This window comes from Natrix helvetica, assembly GCF_964273705.1.
Source record: "Natrix helvetica genome assembly, chromosome: 16".
Lineage (NCBI taxonomy): Eukaryota > Metazoa > Chordata > Lepidosauria > Squamata > Natricidae > Natrix > Natrix helvetica.
This window is the reverse complement of record NC_138563.1, coordinates 2,253,831-2,281,279: the sequence shown is the minus strand read 5'-3', so window position 1 is coordinate 2,281,279 and position 27,449 is coordinate 2,253,831. Positions and strand designations below refer to the sequence as shown.

Genomic DNA, 27,449 nt, shown 5'->3' with positions numbered 1-27,449 from the left:
GGCAGGACTAGAACTCACCGTCTCCTGGTGACTGGCCCAAAGTCACTCATCTGGCTTTTTGTAGCTTATTCGCTTTTTAAATAAATGTATTAGATTTTATCCAAAACCAGAGGTTTTTGGCCTGCTTTCTCTCTCTCTCTCTATTTTCTCTCTCCTCCCTTCCTCTCATTCTCTCTATTCTTTCTCTCATTCCCTTTCTCTCTCTTTCTGTTACTTTTTCTCTTTCTCTCATTCTCTGTCTCATTCTCTCTTCCCTCCCTCTTTCTATTCTTTCTCTCATTCTATTTTCTTCCTCATTCTTTCTCTTTGTTTCCTTCTCTTTCTCTATCTCACTTTCCTTTTCTCTCTCTCTCTTTCTCTCTTCCTTCCTCTTTCTAGTCTTTCTTTCTTTCTATTTTCTCTCATTCTGCTTCTCTTTTTTCCTTTCTTTTTCTTTCTCACTCGCTTTTTTCTTTCTCTTTCTCTCTTCCCCCCTTCCTTTTTTCAGTTCTTTCTCTCATTCTTTCTCCCCCATCTTTTTCTCTTTCTCTCCCTCATTCTTTCTTTTCCCCTCTCTCTCATTCTATCTCTCACTCTCTCCTTTCTTTTTCTCTCTCTCTCTCATTCTATCTCTCACTCTCTCCTTTCTTTCTTTTTCTCTCTCTTTCTATCTCTCACTCTCTCCTTTCTTTTTCTCTCCCTCTCTCATTCTCTCCCTCTCTCCTTCCTTTCTTTTTCCCTCTCTCATTCTATCTCTCCCTCTCTCCTTTCTTTCTTTTTCCCTCTCTCTCATTCTATCTCTTTCTTTCTTTTTCTCTTTCTCTCCCATTCTCTCTCTCTCCTTTCTTTCTTTTTCTCTCTCTCATTCTATCTCTCACTCTTTCTTTTTCTCTCCCTCTCTTTCTCTCCCTCTCTCCTTCCTTTCTTTTCCCCTCTCTCATTCTATCTCTCCCTCTCTCCTTTCTTTCTTTTTCTCTCTCTCTCTCATTCTGTCTCTCTGTCTCTCTGTCTCTCTCTCTCTCTCTCTCTCTCTCTCTCTCTCTCTCATTCTCTCTCTCCTGCTGCTTTTGTAGTTTCTGAGCCATCTGCCTGCCACAGCCCTTTTGGTGCCAAACCACTGGGGGAACAAAATGGGCAGAGGAATGCAGGGCTTAAGAGAAGAGGAAACAGCCCTTCCAGCGTGACAACCATCCAAAGCCAGAAAATCCCACCGCAACTCTGATTGGCCTCTGGGAGGGCTGGGGGAGGGACCCCTGGGCACCCCAGATAAAAGCCCAGATTAGCCAAGGTTACAAATAATGGCCGGATGGGCCAGGGGCTCCTCATTCTGCCCGCTCAACGCCAGCCTCAGTTTCCGGCCCGGCTCACTCTGGTAAGTGGGGGGAGTTTCTCTGGGCCAGGGACGGAGGTCCCGGCTTTGGCCAGGGAAAAGGTCCACCCCCAGTGCCCAAAGGATTCCCCATCCAAGAAGAGATTCAGAGGCAGGATTAGGGCTGGATAGGAAAAGGAAGAAGGGAAGGAAAAAGGAGAAAGGGAAGGAGATGGAAGAAAGAGAAGGAGAAAGGAAAGGAAAAAGGAGGAAGGGAAGGAGATGGAAGAAAGAGAAGGAGAAAGGAAAGGAGAAAGGAGAAAGAGAAGGGAAGAAAGAAAGCGAGATGGAAGAAGGGAAAGGAAAGGAGAAAGGAGAGGAAAGGAAAGGTGATGGAAGAAAGGAAAGGGAAGGAAGGAATGAAAGAAAGGAAAGACGAAAGGAGAAGGAAAAGGAGAGAAAGGAAAGACAAAAGGAAAAGAAGAGAGAGAGGAGGGGAGAGATGCAATGGCAGAAAGGGGAAGATGGAGAGAAAAGAAAAAGGGGAAAGAGAAGAAAAAGGAACAAAGGAAAGAAGGAAGAAGGGAAGAGGCATAGAGGGGTGGAGGAAGGAAGGACGAAAGATGGGAGGGAGGGAAGGAGCAACAATGATGGGAGGGAAAGAGGAAGGAAGAAAGGAAGGAAGAAAGAAAAGAAGGAAGGAAGGAAAGCACCTAATTGCAATTTTACCCCCCCCCCCCCATTATTTGATTTATCGGTGGAGTCTCACCCCGGAAAATATCCAGGAATGGCGCTTGGCAAAAACCTATTAAGTGTAACCACCCCACCCTGCCCAATTGCAGTGGCTGGCGGTTTGCTCTGTGAAACCAGCGCCTGGGCATGTGCAAAGTGCTGTCCTGCCACCTGGGGGGGTGGGGGGAGAGTTGGTGAGAAGAGGAGGATTTGAATCTCAGCTTTTTTGGATGCGGCCATCTACGCCTCCTCCTGGTTTAACTTTCCCCGATGTTGAAAGTGCTGCTTTCTCTTCCTCTGCCCCGGATGCTGCCCCAAAGGTGCCAGGCTGGCATACGAATGACTCACCTTTTCCTCTCTTCTGCCACGGGATTCGCCCCACCTTTTTCTCCTCTCGAGGGGAGGGCCGGGCTGGGCGGCCCAGGGCGAGGGGGGGCTGTTGGGAAGGAGGAGAAAAGGAGGTTAAGGGCTTGGAAAAGGGGCAGTTTTGTGCCCCCCCCCACTGTAAAAATTAGGATGCATCCTAGCCTCAAAAGCCACAGGTACACAGTCCTGTAGATGCTTTTCCTTTCTTTCCTTCCTTCTTCCTTCCCTTCATCCCTCTCCTTCCTTCCTTCCCTCCATCCCTCTCCTTTTCCCTCCATCCCTCTCCTTCCTCCTCTCCATCCCTCTCCTTTTCCCTTCATCCATCTCCTTCCTTCCTTCCTTCCCCTCATCCCTCTCCTTCCTTCTCTCCATCCCTCTCCTTTTCCCTCCATCCCTCTCCTTCCTTCCTTCCTTCTTTCCCCTCATCCCTCTCCTTCCTTCTCTCCATCCCTCTCCTTTTCCCTTCATCTCTCTCCTTCCTTCCTTTCTTCCTTTGTAGAATAGAAATAGAATAGACTGGACTGGACTAGAATACAGAGAATACAGAATAGAATAGAATATGGGATGAGTAGGAAAGAAAAGAATAGAGTAACAGAGTTGGAAGGGACCTTGGAGGTAAAATAGGTAAAAAAATTCAACTTGTGGCCCCCACCCAGACTCCCATAGATAAAAATGTCCTTTTCAGCGGGGGCATTGAAGCAAAGCCCATAGGTCATAATAAAATGGAATAATCACAGCTTTAAATTGATTCTGGATTAGAATACAATAGCAGAGTTGGAAGGGACCTTGGAGGTCTCCTAGTCCAACCCCCTGCCTAGGCAGGAAACCCTACACCACATCAGACAAATAGCTATCCAACATCTTCTTAAAGACTTCCAGTGTTGGGGCATTCACAACTTCTGGGGGCAACTTCTGTTCCACTGATTAATTCTTCTAACTGTCAGGAAGTTTCTCCTCGGTTCTAAGTTGCTTCTCTCCTTGATTAGTTTCCACCCATTGCACCAGTCTTCTTCCAACAGCATCCAAAAATGGCCACCCCCTTGGAGAAGGCCCTGGACACCATGGTCGTCACCTTCCACAAGTATTCCCAGAAGGAGGGAGACCAGTTCAAACTCAACAACACGGAACTGAAGGAGCTGCTCAAACAGGAGCTGCCAGGATTCATTAGCGTAAGTGCCTCGCTCCATTAACGGTAGTCCTCGACTTACGGCCAAAACCGAGGCCCCCCAAAACTCCTCTCGCTAACCTTCACTTTGGTCCCGCATCACGACCTCTCAGGCAACCCCGGCCGTTGTTAAGTTAGTGACACGGTCGTTGAGTGAGCCTGCCAACGGGAAGACGGTCGCGCTTCCCCCTGGACTCAACCTCGTCGGAAAAAAAGGGGGATTTATCTGACCGCCCGGGGGACGCTGCGGCCGTCATAAATACGAGTCCGTATTTTGCCAAGCGTCTGAATTTTTGAAGTGGATGTACTGCAACGGCCGTAAGTGTGAAAAAGCGGTCGTAAGCCACCTTTTTTGCACTGCCGTTGTCACTTCACATGCTCACTAAATGAACTGTTATAACTGGGGGGGGGGGGGGTTGCCTACCTATACAGCAATTTATTCCCTTGTAAATCAACTTTACAAGGAAATAAAGGTGCGAATCCCCAGCGCCGCATAACGGAGTGAGCTCCCCGTTCCTTGTCCCAGCTTCTGTCAACCTAGCAGTTCGAAAGCACATTAAAAAAAACTATATACGTATAACTATATAATTCATGGGACGCAGTGGTTCCGTGGCTAAGACGCTGAGCTTGTCGATCAGAAAACTTCGGCGGTTCGAATCCCGAGCGCCGCGTAACGGAGTGAGCTCCCGTGACTTGTCCCAGCTTCTGCCAACTTAGCAGTTCGAAAGCATGTAAAAAATGCAAGTAGGAAAATAGGAGCCACCTTTGGTGGGAAGGGAACAGCGTTCCGTGCGCCTTCGGCATTGAGTCATGCCGGCCACATGACCACGGAGACGTCTTCGGGCAGCGCTGGCTCTTCGGCTTTGAAACGGAGGTGAGCACCGCCCCCTAGAGTCAGGAACGACTAGCACATACGCGCGAGAGGAACCTTTACCGTTAAAGTCGATTTAAAGAGGAGCCGGGGCAGCGTTTCAACCCAACTTCCCCCCACCTTTTTCTCCCCGCTCCCCCCCCCAAAAAAATTAAATGCTCCGTTTTTTTCCCCCCCAGAAGAAAAAGGACGAATCCACGTTTCAGAAAATCATGAGCAATCTGGATTCCAACAAGGACAACCAGGTGGATTTCCAAGAATACGCCACCTTCCTCGCTTGCATTGCCATGGCGTGCAATGATTTTTTTCACAGCTTCCCGGACAAGATGCCGCGGCAGAAATGAAGCTGGGGAGGGAGGAGGGGGGGGGGAACGTGCGACACCCGAGCAGGCCGGTGTGCAAGACGGGCGGGCAAAGTTCACAGGTGTGTGTAAGGTGGCTTTCCCCCCCCCTGTAGCCTTCGGTTGGTGCAACAGCTTTGAGAGGGGGCAGTCTCTCTGGCGAGCAAAATAGCCAGTCTCTCTCTCTCTCTCTCTCTCTCTCTCTCATACACACACACACACACACACCGACAACAAAATAAAGTTTGCTTTCAAAAAAATAATAAAAATGAAAAAAAAGAAGCCTTTTGGCGTTCCTGCTTGACTCCTGAGGGGCTGGGGACGATGGGCTTCGGAGTTTGGGGCGTGGGGAGGAGTTGGAGGCCTGATTTAGATAACTGTCCACAGGTTTGAATTGAATGGGAGGGAGGGAGGAAAGAAGGAAGGAGATGGGAATGAAGGGGAAGGAAGGAAGGAAGGAAGGAAGGAAGGAAGGAAGGAAGGAAGGAAGGAAGAAAGGAAGATGGGAATGAAGGGAAAGGAAGGAAGGAAGGAAGGAAGGAGATGGGAATGAAGGGAAAGGAAAGAAGGAAGGAAGAAAGGAAGAACCAATGGAGGAAAGTAGCAAAGGAAGGGAGGTGAGGAGGGAGTGAAGGAAAGGAAGAAGGAAGGAAGGAATAGGGAGAAGGAAGGAAGGAAAGAACCAAGAAGGAGGGGAGAGAAGGAGGAAAGGAAATCAAGAAGGAAGGAATAAAGGGGGAAGGAAGGAAAAAAATCAAGAAGGGAGGGAAGGAGGGAGAAGAAAAGAAGAAAGGCAGGAAGGAATACAGAGAGGGAAGGAAGGAAAGAAGCAAGGAGGGAGGGAAGGAGGGAGAAGAAAAGAAGAAAGACAGGAAGGAATACAGAGAGGGAAGGAAGAAAAGAAGCAAGGAGGGGAGGAGGAAAGCAAGAACGAAGGAAAGAAAAGAGGGAAGGAAGGAGGGACAAAGAGAGAAGTCGGGAGGGAGGGAGGAAAGGAAGGAAGGAACAGAAGGAAGGAAGGAAGGGAAAAAACACTGTTACAGAGGAAGGAAGGGCTCAAATGAAAGGGAAGGAAAAAAGGAAACGGTTAAAAAGGAAGGAAGGAAGGAAGGAAAATTGAAGGAGAAAGAAAAAGAAAGGCCTCAAAGCAAAGAAGCTGAGGGATCAACTCTGCAAAGGAACCAAACCAAACCAAGGACTTTTAATTTCTTGCAAAGTCCCTGCAGGCAGGAGCATCCCTCACCTGGCCTTCTTGGTCCCTGGCTTCCTCCGTTGCTAGGCAACCGCTTGCCTCCTGCATCCCCTTGGTCCTGCCCAGAGGGATTTAAGCTTTGGATGCTGCTAAAGTCCAGAAAAAGGGCACTTTTCCCTCCCTCTTTTCTCTCTCTCTCTCTCTCTATTTATTTATTTTTTAAATGCCAGCCTTTTTGACTAAGATCAGATTCTATATTTTGATTTATTCTTCCCCCCCTCTGGCAAAAAAAAAGCCTTTTTTTGAATTTACAAAATAAACAAGAAAGAAAACAGGACTGGCGACATTTCTGCCAGCTACGAAACCGATGCAATCTTTGAAAGTTCTGGTTTTTTTAAATTATAACTTTATATCTTCCTTGTATATTTGGTCTCCTGCTTTCTTCTACTTTTCTCCTTATCTTAAATCTTGTTTATTTCTTGGCTTTCGGTTCTAATTTATGTTTCGTTCTTTATGGCTGCCCTTAAAACCACCAATGAGAAGGACACGTTAACGAAAAACCCCATTGTTATCTTTATATCTTTCTTTATATCATTTTTTCTGCTTTTTTATCATTTGGTTCTTCCTTTTGTTCAATTTCTTTCCTTTCCATTTTAATTTCCATTAGTTCTCGTTATTAAAACCGTTGTTAAGAATTATACATAAAAAGACACGTATCCTCATATCCTTTTTCTATTTCCTTCTTTTTATCCCTTCCTTTTCTTCCTCTTTCCTTCCTTCCTTCTCTGTCTTTCTTTTTCTTTCCTGTTCCATTTTATTTGATATTACTATTGCTCTTAAAATTATCAATAAGAATTATACATTAACAAAGTATTATATCTATATATCCTTTTTCTACTTCCTTCTTTTTCTTCCTTCCTTTTCTTTCTTTTTCTTCCTCCTTCCTTTCTTCCTTCCTTCCTTCCTTTCTTTCCTTCTTTCCTGTTCCATTTTATTTGATATTACTATTGCTCTTAAAATCATCAATAAGAATTATACATAACAAAGTATTATATCAATATATCCTTTTTCTACTTCCTTCTTCTTTAAATTCCTTCCTTTCCCTTTTTCTCTTTCTTTCTCTTTCTTTCTTTCTTTCTTTCTTTTTTCTTTCCTGTTCCATTTTATTTGATATCACTATTGCTCTTAAAATTATCCATAAGAATTGTACATTGAAAAAACATTCTCTCTCTTTTCTACCGCCTTCTTTTTCGCTTCTCTTTTCGCTCTTTCTCTTGCTCCCTTTTACTTCGTGTTCCTTTTTGTTTCCGCCCTTCAAAACTTCCAGTCAAAACGATGCGTACAGATTATATCTTCGCTGTCGCTTCCACTTCCTTCTATTTTCTTTTCCGATCGCGCCTCTGGTACTTTCTTCAACTTCTTCATGTTTCCTTCCCTCCCTGACCTATTTCGGTTGGCGCCCGTTCGCGTGGCGACTCGTCAACTTTTAATAAAATTTATACGTATTTTTTTTAAATTTAAAAAAGGAACTTTTTGTTTTTTCCTTTTAAAGAAAAATCAGGAGGGGAAACGCATGTTAAAGTGGAAGGAAGGAAGGAAGGGACTCAAGAGGGTGGGCTGATTTTGTAAAATACTTTCCTTCCAGGGAGGTCTGTCCTTGGGAAAGGGGCATTTTAAACCACTTCAGATTCTGGGGTGTTTTGATGTAAGATCAACCCAATGTCGAACCCAGAGGGAGAACGGTGTGGGTCCCCAAAGGATTTCTGCCATGTTCCTTTCTGCTAGCATCCCTCCCCAGAGACCCCACACCGTGTATAAGAAGACACTTAAGCCGCCACACCCAGTTCCCTGCTCTGCCTCTCCAAGCCCATCATCCTCCACCTTCTTCGGTGAGTTGCTTTTATCGGTTTTTAAAACGTTCGCTTTCTCCTCGGGTCAATTTGGGGTGCAGCCTCTCATTCATGATCTCCCCTCCTGGAGTTCCCCACACATTTGTCTTTTGCAAGAGTTGTTTTTTTTTTAAAAAAAAAATCTGGCTTCTTCTTTTTTTGTTTTGTTTTAAAGCAGCTTTTGGGTTGGGAGAAGGCAGCCAAGCCTCCAGATTCAGGAGCAGTCTACCTCAGACTTCTGGTTTCTGGAGACTGGATTGTAAAAGCGGGGGGGGGGGGTGTTGCCTTGGCATCCTGCTGGTTGCCAGGTCCCTCCCCCCCCTCTGTCACTCTGCTGTTATTCTGCCTGAGCAGGGGGCTGGACTAGAAGACCTCCCAGGTCCCTTCTATCTCTGTTATTCTGCTATTATTCTGCCTGAGAAGGAGGCTGGATTAGAAGTCCTCCCAGGTCCCTTCCATCTCTGTTATTGTGCTCTTATTCTGCCTGAGCAGGGGGCTGGACTAGAAGACCTCCCAGGTCCCTTCCAGTTTCTATTCTATTCTAAGGAGAAAGAATGAGAGGAAAAGGGCACCCCATCTTATTGCAAATTTTCTTATTTTCGTTGAAAACCAAAGCTGGGATTCAGTTTGGAAATCAGGTTCGCCATAACAACAAGGCACAATAATATATGAAATCTTAGCTGCCCGTGTCTCTGTGATTGCAAGGATGCAAAGCATCTGAGCATATTCTTGGAACTTAAAAACGCTGGGATATTTTTTTTTGTTTAATTCAAATTTATTTTTGCAATCATAACTTCTGGCAGAGCCTAAATTTCCCTGTTCAGTTCACACATCAAACGGGTTTTGGAGTTAAAAGCCAGTGCTGTGAACATAACGTAATAAATATTCAGTGGATCATTATGCTAATGTGTTCTTATTGCAAATGCTTTTGCAAATCTTTTTATCTCTGAAGAGCCACGCCCGTTGTTAAAGCCAACCACCTAGTTAGCCAGAAATATGAGGAGGCATTATTTAATTTTCCAGTGGTCTGTGCTGGCTTAATGTTTAGACAAGGTGGCGGCCCTTTGTCAAATTTGTACCTATTTACTCAGCTTAATGTGAGGTCACTCCTTTACAGAGGTTGAATATCCAAGCGTGAAATTTTAAGCTCATCCCTTTAAAGAAAGAAAGAAGAATTTAAACGTGCAGATATTTTTTCCGACGCCACTTCCTTCTTTTCCTGCTGGCCTCTGCCCTTCTTATCGAAACCGCAAAAACTGTATTTTTGCAAACGCCCCTTCGTGCAAAAGATTTGTCTGTTATTGCATTGACTGAAGCCCTGGCAACAGATCGGGGTGATAGCGGAGCTTGGAAACAAGTAGATTCAGGAGATGAATGGATGGATGGATAAGAGGGAATGAGAGAAAGAGAGAAGATTGGCAGGCAGAGGAAGGAGGCTTGGTGGAAGGAGGAGAAGGAAGAAAGGAAAAAAGTGGAGATGAGCGGAAGAAAAGAGAGAGGGAGGGAAGAAAAAGAGAAAGAAGGACAAGATAGATAATATCAGTTCCAGATCGACAGATAAAGAGGTGGATGAATGGATGGATAGATAGATAGATAAGATAGATAGACAGACAAATTAGAAGAAAAATGATAGATAGATAGATAGATAGATAGATAGATAGATAGATAGATAGATAGATGATAGGATGGATGGATGGAAAAGCTAGAAAGACAGAAAAATTAGAAGAAAAATGCAGATAGATGATACATACCCACCTGAGTACAAAGATGGCGACACCAAATTCGGCATGATTTTGCAAAAAAAATAAAAAAAATAAAAATGCAACTTGGCTCGCTTGCGTGAGCTCTTCATTTCAAGCTCTTGAGTCTCTTTTTAGTCTTTTAAGAAGTCTACTCTCCAGGGTGATTCTGGGGGTTTAAAGAAATACATATATACATAAATACATACATACATATAAAATACATGCACATACACATATGCATATACCGATACATATATATATGCATATACGAAGAAACATTTAAAGAAATATTTAATCAAACATTAATCAACTATTTAAAGAGAGAATTTCATCTCAAAGCAGAATCGCTCGTTAGCGTGATATCTATACATTTAATCAACGGATACATGGCTATAAATTTAAATCAACGGATAAAAGATTGTAAATTTAATCGACCTTTAAAAAAAAAGCTTATATCAGGCAACAATTACCAACAGAACCAACAGAAAAACTGGCATATTTTTTTTTAAAGCTAGTGATTCTCAAACTTGGAAACTTTTAAGATACGTGGACTTCAGCTCCCAGAATTCCCTAGCTAGGGGGAAATATTTCCCAGCCAGGGGAATTGTGGGAGTTGTAGTCCACGTCTCTTAAAAGTCGCTAAAACTGAGAAATGATGGAGTAGAGGAAGCGGAGGATAAAAACGACAGTTATTGCAAAGACCAGAATTTAAATGCAGGAGCAGAAATAACACTCGAGAAAGGAAAATCAGATTGTGACCCTCTTCCTGTATGTCCATGTGTAATTGATGGACCCTCCCCTCTTTCTCCTCTTCCAGACAGTCCTTGCTGCCCCCTGACCCATGGAGACCCCTCTGGAAAAAGCCTTGGCCACTCTGGTGTGCACCTTTCACAAATATTCGGGCAGAGAAGGCGACAAATTGACCTTGAGCAAACGAGAATTGAAGGAGCTGGTAAAACAGGAACTGGCTTTAGGAGAGGTAAGTGGTCTAGGGAGGGGGCAAACACACCCCTCGCTTCGTGGGCGAAGCTAAACTGGGCATGTTTGAAACATAAATGCCAGGGGGGGGGGGAAACGCAAGAAGCTCAGCCCAGGTTCCTAGTCCTCATGATTCCAAGGGCCAAGGTGGTCGGTTTTACCTCTGTCACGGGTCGTCCTCGGCTTACGACCGTCGTCCAGCCTGCAATTTTGGCAATCCCCCCCCCCATGATCGCACCCAACTGGGCGCCATTTTCCACGGTCATTAAGCGAACACAGCGGTCACTAAGGGAAAGCAGTTTGCCACGGGGCGGGTTTTTACTGCAAAACTGGAGGTAAACGACAGCATGCAGAGAGCGTGTCACAAAACGTGTGGGAATGGTCATAAAGGCGGATCAGTTGCCGAAAAATGTGGTTGTACGAGCTCGGAGGAGGGTGGGGAATGTTGGGACAGGGGGGGGGCTCGATCCCTGTTTTGGGACGTGCTAAGTGGCCGGTCGTAAGTCAAAGAGCATTGTGCCGTGCGAACCATTCTGGGTGTCATGAGGACTAGAATCCCAGGCTGAGTTTGGAACTTGCGCAAAGCCCTGGGAATCCCAGCCCCGAAGCAAACAAAGCCGGATAACAAAACTCCGGAACTCGCCGCCACAACCGTAGTTGGAGATGGGTAAACGCTACGGCGAATCTCGAACCCAGAACCTCTCCCATTTCCCCCCGTTGCAGAAAATGAAGGACCGCGGGATCGACAAGCTGATGGAAAACTTGGACAAGAACCACGACGATGAGATCGATTTTAAGGAATACACCGGATTCCTCACGGCCCTTTGCATGTCCTACAACGAATTTTTCCAACAGGATGCTAAATGAGAAGCGTCCTTAAAAAGAGGGGGGGGGGAGAGAGAAGGAAAGACCCCCTCCCTTCTCTTAAGTCCTCCTTTAAGCATCTCTCCATAATATATCTCGATATCTAAATTAATAAAATGATCTTCCCAAGGTTTGAGAAAAATGCAATAAAGCAGGGAGCAACGGGGCAAAAAAATTGCGGTCGTTTTAACCGTCTGTTTTGGGGAAACTTTTGCCACCGGTTCTCTGGGCGTGGCTTGGTGGGCGTGGCTTGGTGGGAAGGGTGTCACGTGGCTGGATGGGCGTGGGCAACTTTTTAAACTTTTAAAGTATTTTTTACTACCTATTCTGTGCCGTGGGAACCTTTCCCCCCCCCCCACTTTTTAAAGCGTTTTTTAAACTACCAATTCCGGCGGATAGGTAGCAAAAAAAAAAATCTTTAAAAAGTGGGGGGAAAAGATTCCCACGATCGCACAGCGCAACTTTTTAAAGCATTTTTTTACTACCGGTTCAGGGAAATAGGCAGGGGGGAAAATTGCTTTAAAAAGCGGAAAAAAAGCTTTCGACGATCACAGGTGGGAAGCTTTTTTTTTTTTTACTACCGGTTCAACAAACGCAAACAAACCGGTAGCATTTCAACGCTGCTTTGAGGGTAAAATGAAAGAAATTAGATTAAATTTCTGGGCGACGGGGGAAAAAAATATTTCTCCCACCGCAATCCTGGCAATCCAGAAACGCAACGCAGATTCGCAAGCTTGGGCTTGCAATGTGGAAGGACAGATACCAGACTTGGTTCGGTTCCCTCCAGGAAGGGAATTAAAAAATGTTAAAATCCCTTTTGCATCTTAACCTGAGAACGCAACCACGCACTGTTGGGTTGGGTTGTATGCAGGTTTGTATTTCTGCAAAATCCCTTCTGGCCACCCCACAGCAGGAAGTAGGTGTGAAAAATCAGGACATTCAAGCTTGTGCAACTCCCCCCCCCCCCCCCGACTCCCACAAGGGAGATGTGATGAGAAGGTTGCAACTTCACACTTTTGTTTTGTGTGAGTCTTGCCCCAAGGTCGGGGGGGGGGGGGAGGAAATGTGCATCGACAACAAGGAGACGAGCACAAATTCCCTTTTTCTCCAGATAATTACAGGAAAACTTTGCCCTGAAGCCGGCCAGCCAAAGAAATAGGAATATTGATTTATTCTGTGCCTATTCGTCCATTAAAACAAACAAAAAACAAAAAAAAAGGCCCATGTGTACAATCTCTTTTTCTCAGTCGTTGGGAGTGGAATTACGATTCGGAAAGAGAGAGAGAGAGAGAGAACTGAGAAAGAAAGAGAGGAAGGGAGGGAGAGAGAGGGGAAGGGAGGGGGAGAGAAGGAGAGAAGGAAGGAAGGAGGGAGAAAGAAAGAAAAAAGAGGGAGGGAGGGGGAAAGGGAGGGAGGAAGAGAAAAAGAGAGAAGGAAGGAGGGAAGAGGAGAGAGAAGAGAGAAAGAAAAAAAGAAGGGAGGGAGGGGAGAAAGAAATGGAGAAAGAAAAAGAAAGGAGGGAGGGAGGGACAGAAAGAAAGAAAGGAGGGAGGGAGGAGAGAAAGAAAGAAAAAGGAGGGTGGGAGGGAAAGAGAAAAAGGAGGGTAGAAGGAAGGGAGAAAGAAAGAAAAAGAAAAAAGAAAGAAAAAGAAAGGAGTGAGTGAGAGAAAGAAAGGAGGTAGGGAGGAGGGAAAGAAAGAAAAAGGAGGGAGGGAGGAAGAGAAAGACAAAAAGAAAGGAGGGAGAGAGGGAGAGAAAGAAAGAGGGAGAAAGAGAGAAAGAAAGAAAGAAAAAAAGAAAGGAGGTGGGGAGAAATAGAGAACGAAAGAGAAAGAAAGAAAGAAAGGAGGGAGAGAAAAAGAAAGAAAGAGAGAAAGAAAAAAGAAGGGAGGGAGAAAAAGAGAAAGAAAAAAGAGAAAGAAAGGAGAGACAGAAAGAAAAGAAAAAGAAAGGAAGGAGGTGGGGAGAAATAGAGAAAGAGAGAGCAAGAAAGAAAGAAAGAAAAGGGAGGCAGGGAGGAGAAAAGAAGCAAAGGAAGAGATCAAGTTTCTAGCCCTCAGGATAAAACTAATCTACCTGCTTTTAAAAAAAAAGGAGACAAACGAGCAGGGAGTTGTTTCAACTTGCAATCGGATTTAATAGCCGCAAATTAAGGTGGGCTGTCCGATATGCAAAGCCAAGGGGCGGGGCTCCTTCCTTTCCATCCAATCGGACGCCTCTTGGGGGCCAGGTTTGGCCAGGCCAGGCCCCTCCCCTCCTGATAAATCTGGACTCTCCCCTTGGTGGGTCTCCCACTTTCCCTCGTCCAGCCGTCTGGTGACATCTCCTCCTCCTCCTTTTTTTGCCGTGAGTATTCCTCCCTTCGTCCCATTTCCTCCTTCCGTTTCTCCCTTTTTATTCTCCTTCCGAAAACTTTGGGGGATGTTGGGGAGGAGGGGCTGATCTTCCTCCCCCCCCCACCCATCTACCCCAAAGGAAAAGTGGGAGGGTTTTTTGGGGGTGGGTGGGGGAAAGTAAGGAATTTGCCCCCCCCCAAAAAAGTTCAGCCCATCTGGGAAGATAGCAGAGAAAATAACTAATTGGGGGGGGGTTCCCCCCTCCCAACGCAGCTGCTATCTCCTGGAGCACGTGCAGAGTGCCAAACTGCCATCCTAGAGGCCGACTCCTTTGCAAGGCGGCATCCAACACATTTTAAAGGATCCAGGAGATCCGGAGCAAGGGGTTGGACTAGAAGACCTCCCGGGCCCCTTCCCTCTGTGTATATTCTGCTATTATTCTTTTTATTCTGCTTGAGCAGGGGGCTGGACTAGAAGACCTCCGAGGGTCCCTTCCAACTGTTACTCTCTTAAATCACAGAAAAAAGGAAGCAAAAATCTCTTCGTTTGCTGGGGAAAGGATGCCCCACGTCCCATCGAAAACTTTCTCCCTTTCCTCCCACCCGCCATCATGCCAGGGTGCCACCCTTGGCGGGGGCGGCGGGAATAAAAGACACACCATGGGCGAGGCCCGTTGCCACACTGCCACACCCCACACAACGCCCGTCGCTCACAACAATCGGCTGGCTGGCGGAGTAAAACTTTCCAAAGAATTTAGAATTTTTTTCCCCTCCCCAATTTTCGATGCCCCCTGGTGGGAAATCCTGGGAAGGCAATTCGAACGCAGCTCTTTCTGCCCGGGGAAGAGGAGAGGGGGGGCTCAATTCGAACGCAGCTCTTCAAAGTTTTCCATTTCTTTCAGCCTTTGTTGCAAAAAAAGCAGAAGTAACTTGGGTGGGGTCCTTAAAAAGAGGAGGAAAGGAAGCGGGGAAAAATGAAAATGTTGACGTTCAAAATGACCCCTTTGGGCGTTTCCGATCGGGCTCAGGCCGATGGGGGGTGCGGGGATGGCTGGCCGAGACAGAAAATTGGATTTTCTATTCGTTTTTTCCGGCGCTGCTGGGAGATTAGAAATGCTGGCCTTGTTCGAAGCGCTTGTGTGGGCCGGGATGCAAAGTCACAACAGCTGGCACGGAAGCCCCGGATGCCATCTGCGGCATTGCCAGAAAATCTCCTGGCTTAAATTAAGTCCAAGGAGAAATAGGGAGAAGGGAAGGGAAGGGAGAAAGAAGAAGAGAGGAGAGAAGAAAGGAGAAAGAAGATAAAGGAGAAAGAAGGCAGGAGAAAAGGAAGGGGAGGGAAAGGGAGAAAGAAGAAAAGAGGAGAAAAGAAAGGAGAAAAAAGATAAAGGAGAAAGAAGGCAGGAGAAAGGAAGAGGAGGGAAAGGAAGAGGTGGAGAGAAGGGAAGGAAGGGGAAAGAGAGAGGAGAAAAGAACGGGGGAGGGAAGAAGGCGAAAAGGAAAGTTAAGAGAAAAGAGGAGAGGAAGAAAGGGAAAGGAGAAAGGGAAGGGGAGAAAAAGGGAGGAGAAAAAGGAAGGATGGAGTAAAGCAGAGGGGAGGGGAGGAAGGAAGGAAGGGGAAAGAGAGGAGAATGGAAAGGGGGAAGAAAGAAGAAAAAAAGAAAGGGAAAAGGAGAGAAGAAAGGGAAAGGAGAAAGAAGGCAGGAGAAAGAAAAGGGAAAGGAAGGAGACGAGAGGGGAGAGGAAGGGGAAATGAAATAGGAAGGATGGAGAAAAGGAGGAGAGGAGGAGAGAAGGGAAGGAAAAGAAGACAGGAAAGGAAAAACACACAAGCGAAGAGGTCCGATAACCGAGGGGGAAATGACAGTTATATGAACTTTTCCTGCAAGAAGCGGCCCGTAGATTTTATTTGCAAAGCAGGAAAGCCACACAAGGAATTTCCTTTGGGGTCATTTGGGGAGTGGGTTCAAAGCCCCCCAAATCCTGGCCAGGCGGGGGCAGCCTCGGGCCCCATCGCTTTCCCCCCTCCCTCTCTCTTTAGCCTGTCGATCAAAAAAAGAATTTTTCTTTTTAAAAAAAGCATGCCAGAGAAGCTCTCTGGTTTCGCTCGTCAAGGAAGCGGGGGTGAGGGGGTCAGGCTAGATGACCTCTGGGCTCCAATGTTGACCTGAATATCCTGAGGAAGGAGGAAAGCATCGGGAGGGTGCAGAGGAGAGGAAAGGAAGAATGAAAGAAAAAAAACCCAGAATTGTCGGTGGAAGAGAAAAAGGACGGGTGGGGAACTTTTGAAAGGTAGACTCTTCCTAGCCAAAGAGGCTCCACAAGGGGAAAATTAAAGAGTGAGCGGAGGAAAATCCGGAGACAAACGAGGGTGTTTTTCTGGGGAATTTGGAGCCCAGCCCAGCCTGAAGGAAAAACTTTGGATATCCTTTCAACCTGGTCATTAAATGAAATCGCAGCTTACAATCAAAGCCTCTTTGGAGCCTGGGGGGAAAAATCAAAGAAATAAAATAAAAAGGAAGATATTCAGGATGGTCGACTTATTCAGATGACGCGACGGTCCTTTTGGGTTGACTCCCATCCCCAGGGGGGGGGGGGAAGAGGAAAAAATCCCCCCCTTTTTTGGGGAAGTTGCTTTTCTTTTACTTTTAACAAGAGCAAAATTGTAAACTAGGTAGTTGCAAAAAGGAAGAATATTTTCTCCACCCGGCCGGTCCGAATTGCGAAGCGAAAGAAAATGGGAGGAAAATAAATATAGAATAGAAATAAAAACCCAGAGACGGAGAAAAAGACGACGAGGAGAAAAGCTTTGGATTTTTTTTCCCCCCCTTTGTTCCTTCCCGGTTTAGATCCTCTCTCAGGTTCCGAATTCAAATCATGGCCACACCTATAGATCAAGCACTCTGCACTTTGGTGGCCGTTTTCCACAAATATTCGGGGAAGGAAGGTGACAAGAACACTCTGAGCAAGAAGGAGTTGAAGGAACTCATTCAGAAAGAGTTGACCATCGGACCAGTAAGTACACGGGGGTGGGGGGGAATATAAAAGATTATTTTTCTAACCATGAGGACTAGTCTCTTGATTCGGCTTACCTCAGCTCTTTGCAACCCCTCCCCGCTTGTAAAGCCTTATATTATTATTATATTATTATTATTATTTTCATTACATGACTCAGTCAACTGAATTATTATTATTATTATTATTATTATTATTATTATTACACTTTATTCATTAAACATCACTCAGTCAACTGAATTATTATTATTATTATTGTTGTTGTTATTATTATTTCATTAAACATCAAACTCAGTCAACTGAATTATTATTATTATTAATTATTATTATACTTTATTCATTAAACATGAAAGTCAACTAATTATTATTATTATTATTACACTTTATTGATTAAACATAAAACTGAGTCTACTGATTATTGTACTTTATTAATTAAACATGAAATTCGGTCAACTGTATTATTATTATTATTATTATTATTATTATTATTATTATTATTATTATTATACTTTATTCATTAAACATGAAACTCGGTCAACTGTATTATTGTTGTTGTTGTTGTTGTTATCATTTATTTATTTATTTTTCCTTCCTTTTTTCACCCCCAGAAACTGAAAGAAGGCGAAATCCAAGGACTGATGGAGGATTTGGACCGAAACAAGGACCAAGAGGTCAATTTCCAGGAATACGTTACTTTCCTAGGCGCCTTGTGCATGATTTACAACGACGCTTTGCACTGCTAGGCTGCATGGATGGGAAAACGGGCAGGGAGGGGGGGAAGGGGGAGGACCTGAAAGAAAACCAGGCCCTCGGGGAGAATTTAAGCAGGGTTTAAAGAAGGAAAAATGAAGTTTTTTTTCCCCAAATTTTCCAGCTGGTCTTTTGTCTTTTTTGTCGTCATTCGTTTGGGAAAAGGACGATTTGTTCCCCCCCCCCAAATAATCAAAACGGTTCCAAGAAGTTGTATTCCACCCCCCCCAAATAAATCCCTACTCCCGGAAAAAAAAATCTGTTTCCCGTATCCATTTGGGAAGGTCCTCGACTTACGACCACAGATTGTCGTTAAATGAGTCACACACCCCCACACACAGGTGTTGACTCAGATCACAGTGAAGGAGGGTTCGGATCCAACTGATTGTGGGAAGCCCGGGGGGGAGTGGGGGTAAGGGAGGGAAACGACAATTGGGTTGAACGTTTTCCAGTAGCGTCGCAAATGTGGAACGGTCACTAAAGGAAGGGTCGCTAAGTTGAGGAAAGCAGTGCGCCAAAGATGAGCTGTTCGGGTAGATAAGGGGGTGAGGCGGGGAGGACTTCGGGCTTCAAACCATGTCGGGAGGGTGTTTTGCTAGGAGAGGCATAGGCTCTCCTATACTCGGGCAGGGGGTTGGACTAGACCACCTCCCGAGTTCCCTTTCAGCCTCAGATTTCCAACAGCGTTTCGAAAAGCTACAGAAAGGCTTCTGGCAGGGAAAAATGGCTTTAGGCAGCCTTTGGGGCTGCCCCCCCCCTTTCCCAATTCCCACGGCCCATTCACAATTTTTTAAAATATAATTCAATCATTATTAAAATGATTTCAACTCCTTTCAAATCGAGACGGCCTATCAATCAAGTTGACAGCGACCCAAGAGCCGAGACTCACCCAACGCAGGCAGCCCTCGACTCACGGCCGCAAGGGGACCCCAAGGTGGACGGTGTCAAGTCCGTTTCGCCCCATTTTACGACCTTCCTCGCCGCTGCCGCCGCTCAGCAAATCACTGCAGCCGACAAGTCAGCGACCTGGTTGTTAAGTGAATACGACTCTCCCCCTCCCCCCTTGAATTTGCTGGTCGGTACGTCGCAAGAGGGCTTCCGCGGGACTAAAGCCACGGTCATAAGTATGAATCGGTTTACAAGAGTCTGAATTCTGACCGCCGGATCAGGGGAAATGATGCAAAGATTTTGAACTGTGAGAAACAGTTGAACAGCCCCGTCGTAACTTTGAATGGTTGCGAAACGAACCGTTGTAAATCGAGGACTACTGGTACGGTTGAAGGATGCTCCGGAAGGTTTTTCCCGCTACGCCCCAGCCTAAGTCCTCCGTTTGTAACGTTTTATCACGCTCTCTGAAACCCATCTCTGTCTCTGAGACCGCCACCCAGTCCCATAGAGGTTAAAATGGCTCAGGTTGAGGGGGGGGGAGTGTCTCGCAGACCAGGGTGGGGGGCTTCGTTTCCTCCATGGTCCGAGTCCAACAGGACTTGACTCCGTAAGCTCTGATCGAACAAACCATAGTTTCCTGCAAACCCGCCACAAAACTCTTCTCCGGGACGGCAAATTTTGTCGTAAGAAAAAAACAATTCCTTCCCTTGAATAAAACCAGAATTCGGGAGGTATTTTTTTCAAAATTAATGGAAATCCCCATTTGAGAGTCGGTGGGGGGGACACGGGGGGACGGGACACAGTCTCAATAAACTCTGATCAAATAAATCATAGTTTTGTGCAAATCCACCACCTCTTCTTGTATAGGCATGGGGATGGACTAGAAGACCTCCAAGGTCCCTTCCAACTCTGTTATTCTGTTCTGTTCTGTTCTATTCTATTATTCTACTATTCTATTCTATTCTATTCTATTCTTCTACTCTACTCTACTCCATTCCATTCTATTCTCTGGGACGACAAATTTTGTTGTGAGGGGAAAAAATCCTCCCCTTTGAAACAGAATTCGGGAGGTCATATTTTTTCAAAACTAATGGAAATTCCCGTTTTACCACCGGGGTGGGGTGGGGGGGACACTCTTGATAAACTCTGGTCAAATAAAGCAGTTTTAGTGCAAGGCCACCACCTCTTCTCTGGGACAACAAATTTTGTAGCGACAAAAACTTTTCCACCCCTTGAACCACAAACTTCTCGGTCCCTTGAACAAAACTTTTTTCCGTCCCTTCAACAAAAAACCTTGAATTAGGGAGGTATTTTTTTCCCCAAAACTAATGGAATTCCCCTTTAGAACCAGGGAGACACCCTCGATAAACCCTGGTTGAATAAAACATGGTTTTGCACAAGCCCATCACACCTCTTCTCGGGGACGACAAATTTTGGCGACAGAAAAACATTTCTGCCCCTTGAACAAAAAAACCAGAATTAGTAGGGTATTTTTTTTCCCCTCCAAAACGGCTGGAAATCTCGTTTTAGAGCCGGGCGCTCTCAATAAACTCTGATCGAACAAGCTAGAGTTTTGTGCAAGGCCACACCTTCTTTAGCACACAAGAGCTGGTACGACAAACCCGGTTGTGAGATCAGGAAGCGCCCCAGGAAAAAACAGAGCCTTCTTCCCGTAAGGAAAAAAAAACCCGAAACGGGATTAGGGAAATATTATTCAAAATTGCTGGAAATCCACTTCTGGATTTATCGGGAAGGGAATTATAAGCCAAATCGATCCGTCCCGCCCTCTGGAGTAAATGAAGGGAAGCGTGCCGATCTGAAATTGTGCTGTGGCTACATGGCCGAGCTCTCTGCCCATGCTCAAGAATGTCCTCGCGTCGTTGCGGTCTTGGGATGGAGCCGAATCGGGATTTTCGACTCACCGTCGTTAAATATGGGGGCATTCAGGGAGGGGGGAAGCCCACCACCGCACCTCCAAAGTGAGCACTGACCTGCCTCAAAAGCTGGCTGGGAAGACGAGATGGACGGAACGGAGTCGCCCTCCAAAGGGGCCGAGGTAGACTGGCCGGCACGAACAAAAACTCGCTTGCTCTCCGTGGTAGCCTGGCTCTGTATACATAAGACACCTCTGCGGAATCGGAAGACAGGTGCGCCCAGAGGTTGTGACCTGTTAACCACTGCCTTGCTGTCAATATATTTGGCATAGATCAGGGTGCGAGAGAGGACGCATAAGAGCGGGAAATCATGGTAATTCACATGTATTTAAAAAATAATAATAAAATCATTCTGGTTCGTCTCCTCCTCTAAACGGGAAGGGAAGTGGAAGGAGGCGACGAGCCGGGCCAATGGCCGACCCGGATTGGGGGGTGGGGTGTCCTCTCACCAGCCCACCCCTCCCCGGCTCTCGGCTGCTGGTCTTCGACATCCGACGAATTAAGAATGCAAAAGTTAGAAGTGCCTTAACTAGAAATTAATTCTTCTTCATCTCTCCAGGGTGAAAAAAAGACGGCAGTTTTGAGACAGAGAGAGAAAGAGAGAACGAGAGAGAGAGGAGGGGACAGAGGAAAAGGAAATGGAGGAAGGGTTATGTACAGAATTCTTTAAAAATAAAAAAAGAGAGAGAGCAAGAAATCGATTCGGCGAGAAAAATTAAGGGTGATGGGGAAAACAATAACAAAATGATTGACATGCTCTCTCCTCTTCTCTCCCTCCGGTTGCCACCTTGTCTGGAAACGATACACAGGTAGAGTTGCGGGGCGAAAGATGGCCGAGATGCTTTCGCATCGCCCCGTTCCTTGTTTTGAGGGGTTCAGAAGGTGACCCCCCTGATCTCGCCCAACCCGGATACGTCTGGGAAGGAGCTCCCCTCCTCGCTTCGTCTGCTCGTCCGGTCCATCTGACACCGGGTGGGTTTGAAAGGGCAGCTATCTCGTTGCTGTCTCGTTGCTCCTGCTCAAGTTCCTTGAACCCGGGGCCGGGCCTGCCTCTTGGCCAAGCATGGAAGCGTTCAAGCTACTGAAGTTATAGGGGTCTCCCCAGGTGGGGCAGGGATAACGCGGCGTTTGGGAAACGGGGAGGAAGCAAAGCGCGAATTGTTCGCTCTGTCTCGATCGGGTCCCCGAGGATTGGCAGCGCGGCCCAGCCCCGTTTGATTCTCCACGGCTCGTGAGGGTCCCGCTGTCCCAGCCGGGGTCGGGGTGGTGGTGTGTGGGCGGGGGCTCAGGGCACCCCTCGTGTTCACTGGAGCCGGTCGGTGCGGAAGGAGTCTTCGACAGACGGATCGGTCAGCAGGACGTAAGGGTCGCTCAGCATATTGAGTCCATCCAAGCTTAGCGGCTCAATCTTCAGATCCTCGTCCAAACCCAGGGAAGCTGCGTCCATTTCGAAACCCGGCATGCCCGCCAGGACGCTGGCGATTTCTTTGGAGATGCCAGGCGGGGAATCCCCTACAAAGGAAAATCAAAAGACCCACAGCTACATGACGGGGCGTGGAACGAAAGGCCAATCGGGACCCCTTTGCAAGCAGAAATCGCGGTCCAAAGAGCTAGGATGCAGAATCCTAATCCATCCGACTATTACAGCTACAGCAGTTGGGTCAGGAGCACCGAAGCGGGTTGAAAGAATTGACCTCCCCACTGCCCGGGAGGACGCCCAGTCGGGGGCTCCTTCTGTGTCCCTGTGAAGTTGCCCACTGAACTGGAACCGAACCCATCTATCTACTCGCGGTTCCCCTACTTTCAAACTGCCGGATCGGCAGGAGCTGGAGTGAGGGACGGGAACTCATCCTGTCGCGTGGCAGCAACCAGGTCTCAAACGCAACCCTGCTCGGCGTCCTAACCAGATGAGCAAACTGCGCTCCCAAATCTCGTTTGATCTTTTGGGAACAACCGGGGGGGGGGGGAGGGGGCTGGGAAGATCCCGAGATAAATCTCTCGTTTGATGTGGGAGCCGTCCATTCTAAAGCTGAAGGCGGCTACTTCTACGCACCTCACCCATTGTCAACCCACCCGCTGCGAACCAGCCGGCGACCGTTACCTGTGAGAATGATGTTAGGAATGGGACCGTGACGGTTGCAATTACTCAGGTTCTGACGACCGAGTAAGTGGGGATCGTTCATGGCGGTGCTGTTGCTACAGTGGCCGACCCCTCCGCCCACCGGCGGTCCCATGTTGTCGCTCGGCGAGTAATTTAAGGCACCCATGTCGTCCATGAAGGAGTTGCTGTTGAAGGCAAAACCTCCCGTCATGTTGTCGACAAAGCTGTACTGGTCGAACTGCGGGGAAGAGAAGATGCATACGTCCCGTCGGAGGAGGGTTGTCTTAAGCACCAAGCAGGGGGGTGAGACTACACGGCCTCCCAAGGCTCCTCCCCCCCGTTACGTCCGCCCCTATGAGCCTGGGAAATCGGTAAGTGGGAATGAAACTCACGTTGCCAAAGCCGAAGTCACTCAACGGCTGGTTGAGCTGGTGCTGGAGCATGGAATTAGGCTGGTAATGCGTCGGGTAGGGACAGGGCAGTTGAGACGACTGGCGGTTTTGAGGAGAGGTAGGGACTCCTCCAGGCACCGGGTGCTGGGACTTCTGGCTGTGTTGAAGGAGCACGCCTGGCTGGCTGTAAGGGTAGGGCGGAAGCCGCTGGTCTGCAGGGAGCTTGCTGGTGTCCAACGGTACCCCCTGGAGATGGGAGGGAAGAGTCAGAAAGGGGGACCGTCACGGGTGGGTGCGACATACTCCTTTGGGGAGGGAGGGAGGCACTCTTCACACCTGCTGTGCCAAGGGTGTCAAACTCGAGGCCCGGGGACCGATTCCGGCCCACGGGGTGCTGAGATCTGCCCCACCTTTTGTTGCCCTGGAAGCAACGAAGGTGCCTCTGCCAGCAAAAACAGAGCTCGTGCGAGCCGCGGGGATCTCCGTTTTTCCTGGCAGAGGATTGCAGGAGGCTGTCGCAGCCGAAAACGGAACTCGGGAGTCTGTTACCTCAGGCAGAGTGCTCGGGCCACTACAGCTGCCCAGGGCACGAGTGATGTTGAGTTGGCCACGCCCACCCTGGCCCCCCGAGGTCAAACAACCCTGATGTGGCCCTCAATGAAATCGAGTTTGACACCCCTGTGCTACACCCACTTGCTACTCTCAGGGTAGGGGATCATGGGTCTTAAGATGGATGTGGCTGGCCCACCGGCCCACCTCAACCCCTGCCCGCATCTCCAACCGCCGAGGGATTATAGGTAATCCTTGATTTGCGAGCAGAATGGAGCTCAAGGTTTCTGAACAACTGTGGCCAGGAAGGTCGTCAATTCCCACATCGCTGTCTCGCTTAGCGACAGACGTGTCGGACTCCATCGTGGCTGCGCGTCAAGGACTACCTACCTCGAGATACCGGGACCGGAAGGGAGAAGAAATAATTGGAAGCGATCCTTAGAAGAGACGGGGGAGGTTTACGGAAGTTGAAATGAGATGGGAAAAGAAAGTGAAGCACACAGAAGGGGGAGAGGGAAGGAAGGAGGGAGGGAAGGAGGAAAAAGAGGAGGCCGGGTGTGAGCACAAAGGGGAGGGGGTCACACACGCTCCCGTCACAAGCTTCCTCCCTCCACCTCCCGAGTGCGTACCTGGGTGATGGAAGACAATGTGGGTGACATAGTTGGCGAAAACTGTTTGGGGTGTTGTCGTCGCGCATCTCCAGGCATGGGGAGAGTCAGGGGGCTGAGGGGGACCCTGCGCCGGGGGGAAGCGTTCAGAGGGGTGTAGGAGGCGGCCGGGGACGAAGCGGTGGAGGAGGAAGAGGAGGAAGAGGAGGCCGGGCCCCCAAAGCCAGGGGGGGGCTGGTGGTGTGGGTGGGGCGGTAGGGGCAGCCGGGGGTTAGCCGGGACGGGCGGCATCGCGTGGGCGCTGAGCGAGGTGGGGAGGGAGGGGTTGCTGAGCGAGGTGGATAGCGAGGGGGTGCTGAGGGAGGAAGGCATGGACTGGCCGCCAAGAGGGGAGGGCGCCGGGCGCAGGGCGGGGGCGTTAAGCGAGGACTGGAGGCAGGGGTTACTGAGGGAGCTCTGCATAGATGAACACAACCCTGCGTGGACACAAAAAAATGAGAACAAAAAGAACGATAAATCCATGAGACAACCAAAAGCCACACACACACACACACACACACACACACACACACACACGAGACAGCCGATTGTGTCTTATTACGGCCGCCAGGGACTTCCGGCTGTGATGGCGGAGCGATGAGAGTTCGGGCAACGTCTCCTCTCCCGCAAACGGCAAACCCTCGTTCCCTCCGAGGTGGAGAAACGGTTCGATTGGACACATGCGTACAACACACACACAAACACACACACACACAAACACACAAAGAAGAAAATGCCAAACATCTGCCAGGACATATGAAAAGATGGATAGGGGCACCTGCCGTCGGGCTGTCCCAGGTGGAAACGGACGAACGAGACGAATCGGGTTGACAATCCATCCTGCTTGATAAATCTCATGGGGTTTTTTTGGGAGGCGGGGGAGAAATAAAATTTGGAAAAGCTAGAGATTCAAACTTCTCTTCGGTCATGTTCTCCTTGCATGCTAAATATATATCTCCAAGCCCGGCAACACATTGTCGGATAAGAAGCCCCTCCCGCCCCCCAGCGACCGGTACCTGGAGGGTCGTAGCCGTGGCCAAGGCCCATCCCGCCGCTGATACCCAGGTGCGTCATGGTGTTGGCCAGGTTGCTGGTGCTGCTTCCGCCGCTCAGGCTGGGATAGGCCGACTCCTCCGGGTCGAGGGGCGTAGGCAACGGGGAAGGGAAGTGCAGGTTGGTCAGATCGGGCAGGGAGCCTCCCGTGTTGAGATTGGACGGGATGAGAGGCAAGTTGGCAGGCTGGTCGGGGGACTGGAAGATGCTGGAGGAAGGAGGAGGAAGAAGAAGAAAAGGATTGGATTAGGTTAACATTAGGCTATTCTATTCTATTCCCTATTTCCTATTCTTATTTCGTATTATTTGCTATTCTATATTCTATTCTATTCTATTTTTATTTCCTACTCTTATTTCCTATTCTATATTCTATTCTATTTTCTATTCTTTATTCTATTCTATTCTTTATTCTATTCTTTATTCTATTCTATTCTTTATTCTATTCTTATTTCCTATTCTACATTCTATTCTTATTTCCTATTCTATATTCTATTCTATTCTATTCTATTCTATATTCTATTCTATTCTATATTCTATTCTATATTCTATTCTATATTCTATTCTATTCTATATTCTATTCTTTATTCTATTCTATTCTTTATTCTATTCTTTATTCTATTCTTATTTCCTATTCTACATTCTATTCTTTATTCCTATTCTATTCTTATTTCCTATTCTATATTCTATTCTATTGTTTATTCTATTCTATATTCTATTCTATTCTATATTCTATTCTTTATTCTATTGTTTATTCTATTCTATTCTTTATTCTATTATTATTTCCTATTCTATATTCTATTCTATTCTATATTCTGTTCTACTCTATATTCTATTCTATATTCTATTCTTTATTCTATTCTATTCTATTCTATATTCTACTCTATTTCATTCTATTCTTTACTCTATTGTATTCCTATTTCTATTTCCATTCCTATATTCTATTCTATTTTTATTTCCTATTCTATATTCTATTCTATTCTTTCTCTATTCTGTTATATTCCATTCCATTTTAATTTCCATTCCATTCTTTACTCCATTCTATTCTATTCCGACATTGTGACGAGAACGCCGCTTCTACTCACTGGATTCCAGGCACCTCACAGGATCGGGGACGGGCGGAAGACGAGGAGAGCTGAGGAAGAGAAATAGCCCGTTATCGGGTAGCGGGGAAGAGGGGAAGGGGAGGGGTTTGGCACGTGGTAGAAGAGGCCACGTGGGAGGTGGCGAGGCCTGGCATCTGGAGCCGATGGGGCCATGCCAGAAAAGCCAGTGAGAGGCCCTGGCACCCACCTTCTTGGTGTCCCAAGGTTTCAGCGACTGCTTCCCGTCGTCCAGGAGGCTCTCTTCAATGGAAGGCACTTGGAAAAGGAACACTGGCAGGAGGAAGAGATGGCAGAGTCAGGGGGGTGCCTCACTTCCCACGAAGGAGTTTTAGGGAAAGAGAAGAGGAGAGGAAAGGAGGGGAGAAGAGAAACAGAAGAAGAGAGGAGAGAAAACAGAAGAGGAGAGAAAAGAAGATAATAGAAACAGAAGAGGAGAGGAGAAACAGAAGAAGAGAGGAGAGTAGAGGAAAGGAGGAGAGAAGATAAGAGAAAGAGAGGAGAGGAAAGGACAGAAGAGAAACAGAAGAAGAGAGGGAGAAAACAAGAAGGGAGGAGAGAAGAGGAGTAGAGAGAGAAAAAGAAGAGACCAGAAGAGAAGAGAAAAAAGGAAAGAGGAAAGAGAAGAGGAAAAGAGAGAAGTAAAGTGAAACAGAAAAAGGTCCAGAAGAGAGAAGAGAAAAAAGAAGAGAAGAGTTTTAAGAGACCAGGGGAGAGAAGGTTACAGCCTCCTCTCGCTCTTTCCCACTCCTCAAACTAAGAATAAAATCCCCACTTTCAGAAGCAAATGCTGATCCCCTAAAATTGCAAGGCAAAGACCTTAGGGGGGGAGGGGGCTAAAGAGGAAGGGTCTTCCTTACCTTTGCTATCCGTATCCGTATCTAGGTAACCTTTAAAAAAAAGGAGGAAAAGAAGAAAATGTAGAAGATAGCAGGAAACCTTGTTGAGTTACGGTTAAAATCAGGGCTTCTCATCAGCCGGCTCCTTGAAGAGGGCTGGTACTTCAACTCCCAGAATTCCCACGGCTGGCTGGAGGATTCTGGGAGTTGAAGTCCACCCCTCTTCAAGTGGCCAACTCTGGAGAAAGAGGGCTTAAAGGCTTGAGGTCTCGGTATATGTCTTCTTTAAACGGCCCCTATCATGCTTTGCGGGGTGGAGTCTGGGCAACTAAAATGGAGCGGAGTGTTTTACTGGCCAGATGCCCTTCCCTGTCAGCAATGAGGAGTTATATTCGGCAGATAAATTCTCATTGTGCCC

The 27,449-nt window shown here is 47.2% G+C and overlaps 4 protein-coding genes across 6 annotated transcripts in view; 3 read left to right on the top strand and 1 right to left on the bottom strand.

The window, feature by feature from the left end:
* The first annotated feature begins 657 nt into the window (after positions 1 to 657).
* Positions 658 to 5,006, top strand: LOC309400127 (protein S100-A4-like). 2 transcript variants are annotated; one of them, XM_081968473.1, is made up of 3 exons: positions 658 to 1,351; positions 3,406 to 3,555; positions 4,605 to 5,006. In XM_081968473.1, exons 1-3 carry the CDS (start codon positions 1,286 to 1,288, stop codon positions 4,764 to 4,766), a joined length of 378 nt encoding a protein of 125 aa, XP_081824599.1. In that variant the 5' UTR covers positions 658 to 1,285; the 3' UTR covers positions 4,767 to 5,006. The 2 variants fall into 2 exon arrangements, with proteins under 2 accessions (XP_081824599.1, XP_081824598.1); XM_081968472.1 differs by having other exon boundaries at positions 674 to 1,351; positions 4,602 to 5,006.
* Positions 5,007 to 6,565: 1,559 nt separating this feature from the next.
* On the top strand, positions 6,566 to 11,532 carry S100A5 (S100 calcium binding protein A5). 2 transcript variants are annotated; one of them, XM_081968480.1, is made up of 3 exons: positions 6,566 to 7,844; positions 10,404 to 10,565; positions 11,288 to 11,532. In XM_081968480.1, the coding sequence occupies exons 2-3, from the start codon at positions 10,428 to 10,430 to the stop codon at positions 11,429 to 11,431; spliced, it is 282 nt and encodes a 93-aa protein (XP_081824606.1). In that variant the 5' UTR covers positions 6,566 to 7,844; positions 10,404 to 10,427; the 3' UTR covers positions 11,432 to 11,532. The 2 variants fall into 2 exon arrangements, with proteins under 2 accessions (XP_081824606.1, XP_081824607.1); XM_081968481.1 differs by lacking the exon at positions 6,566 to 7,844 and having other exon boundaries at positions 10,256 to 10,565.
* Positions 11,533 to 13,675: 2,143 nt separating this feature from the next.
* S100A6 (S100 calcium binding protein A6) lies at positions 13,676 to 17,644 on the top strand. The gene is made up of 3 exons (XM_081968484.1): positions 13,676 to 13,774; positions 16,613 to 16,778; positions 17,387 to 17,644. Exons 2-3 carry the CDS (start codon positions 16,641 to 16,643, stop codon positions 17,519 to 17,521), a joined length of 273 nt encoding a protein of 90 aa, XP_081824610.1. The 5' UTR covers positions 13,676 to 13,774; positions 16,613 to 16,640; the 3' UTR covers positions 17,522 to 17,644.
* A 3,014-nt stretch (positions 17,645 to 20,658) lies between these two features.
* CRTC2 (CREB regulated transcription coactivator 2) overlaps positions 20,659 to 27,449 on the bottom strand; it is a 15,911-nt gene continuing 9,120 nt past the window's right edge. Inside the window, 8 exon segments of the mRNA XM_081968447.1 lie at positions 20,659 to 21,862; positions 22,452 to 22,689; positions 22,844 to 23,089; positions 24,022 to 24,476; positions 25,056 to 25,300; positions 26,175 to 26,224; positions 26,383 to 26,465; positions 27,053 to 27,082. Of these exon segments, the coding sequence (XP_081824573.1) occupies positions 21,654 to 21,862; positions 22,452 to 22,689; positions 22,844 to 23,089; positions 24,022 to 24,476; positions 25,056 to 25,300; positions 26,175 to 26,224; positions 26,383 to 26,465; positions 27,053 to 27,082 (1,556 nt within the window). The 3' untranslated portion in view covers positions 20,659 to 21,653.

What these genes read in the sequence shown, in the direction of transcription:
- LOC309400127 (XM_081968472.1), top strand. Translation starts at nt 1,286, where the DNA reads ATGGGCCAGGGGCTCCTCATTCTGCCCGCTCAACGCCAGCCTCAGTTT. An exon ending in TTCCGGCCCGGCTCACTCTG is followed by an intron (nt 1,352 to 3,405) that starts GTAAGTGGGGGG and finishes TTCTTCCAACAG; the next exon opens with CATCCAAAAATGGCCACCCC. An exon ending in AGCTGCCAGGATTCATTAGC is followed by an intron (nt 3,556 to 4,601) that starts GTAAGTGCCTCG and finishes TTTCCCCCCCAG; the next exon opens with AAGAAAAAGGACGAATCCAC.
- S100A6 (XM_081968484.1), top strand. Translation starts at nt 16,641, where the DNA reads ATGGCCACACCTATAGATCAAGCACTCTGCACTTTGGTGGCCGTTTTC. An exon ending in AAGAGTTGACCATCGGACCA is followed by an intron (nt 16,779 to 17,386) that starts GTAAGTACACGG and finishes TTTCACCCCCAG; the next exon opens with AAACTGAAAGAAGGCGAAAT.
- S100A5 (XM_081968480.1), top strand. Translation starts at nt 10,428, where the DNA reads ATGGAGACCCCTCTGGAAAAAGCCTTGGCCACTCTGGTGTGCACCTTT. An exon ending in AGGAACTGGCTTTAGGAGAG is followed by an intron (nt 10,566 to 11,287) that starts GTAAGTGGTCTA and finishes CCCCCGTTGCAG; the next exon opens with AAAATGAAGGACCGCGGGAT.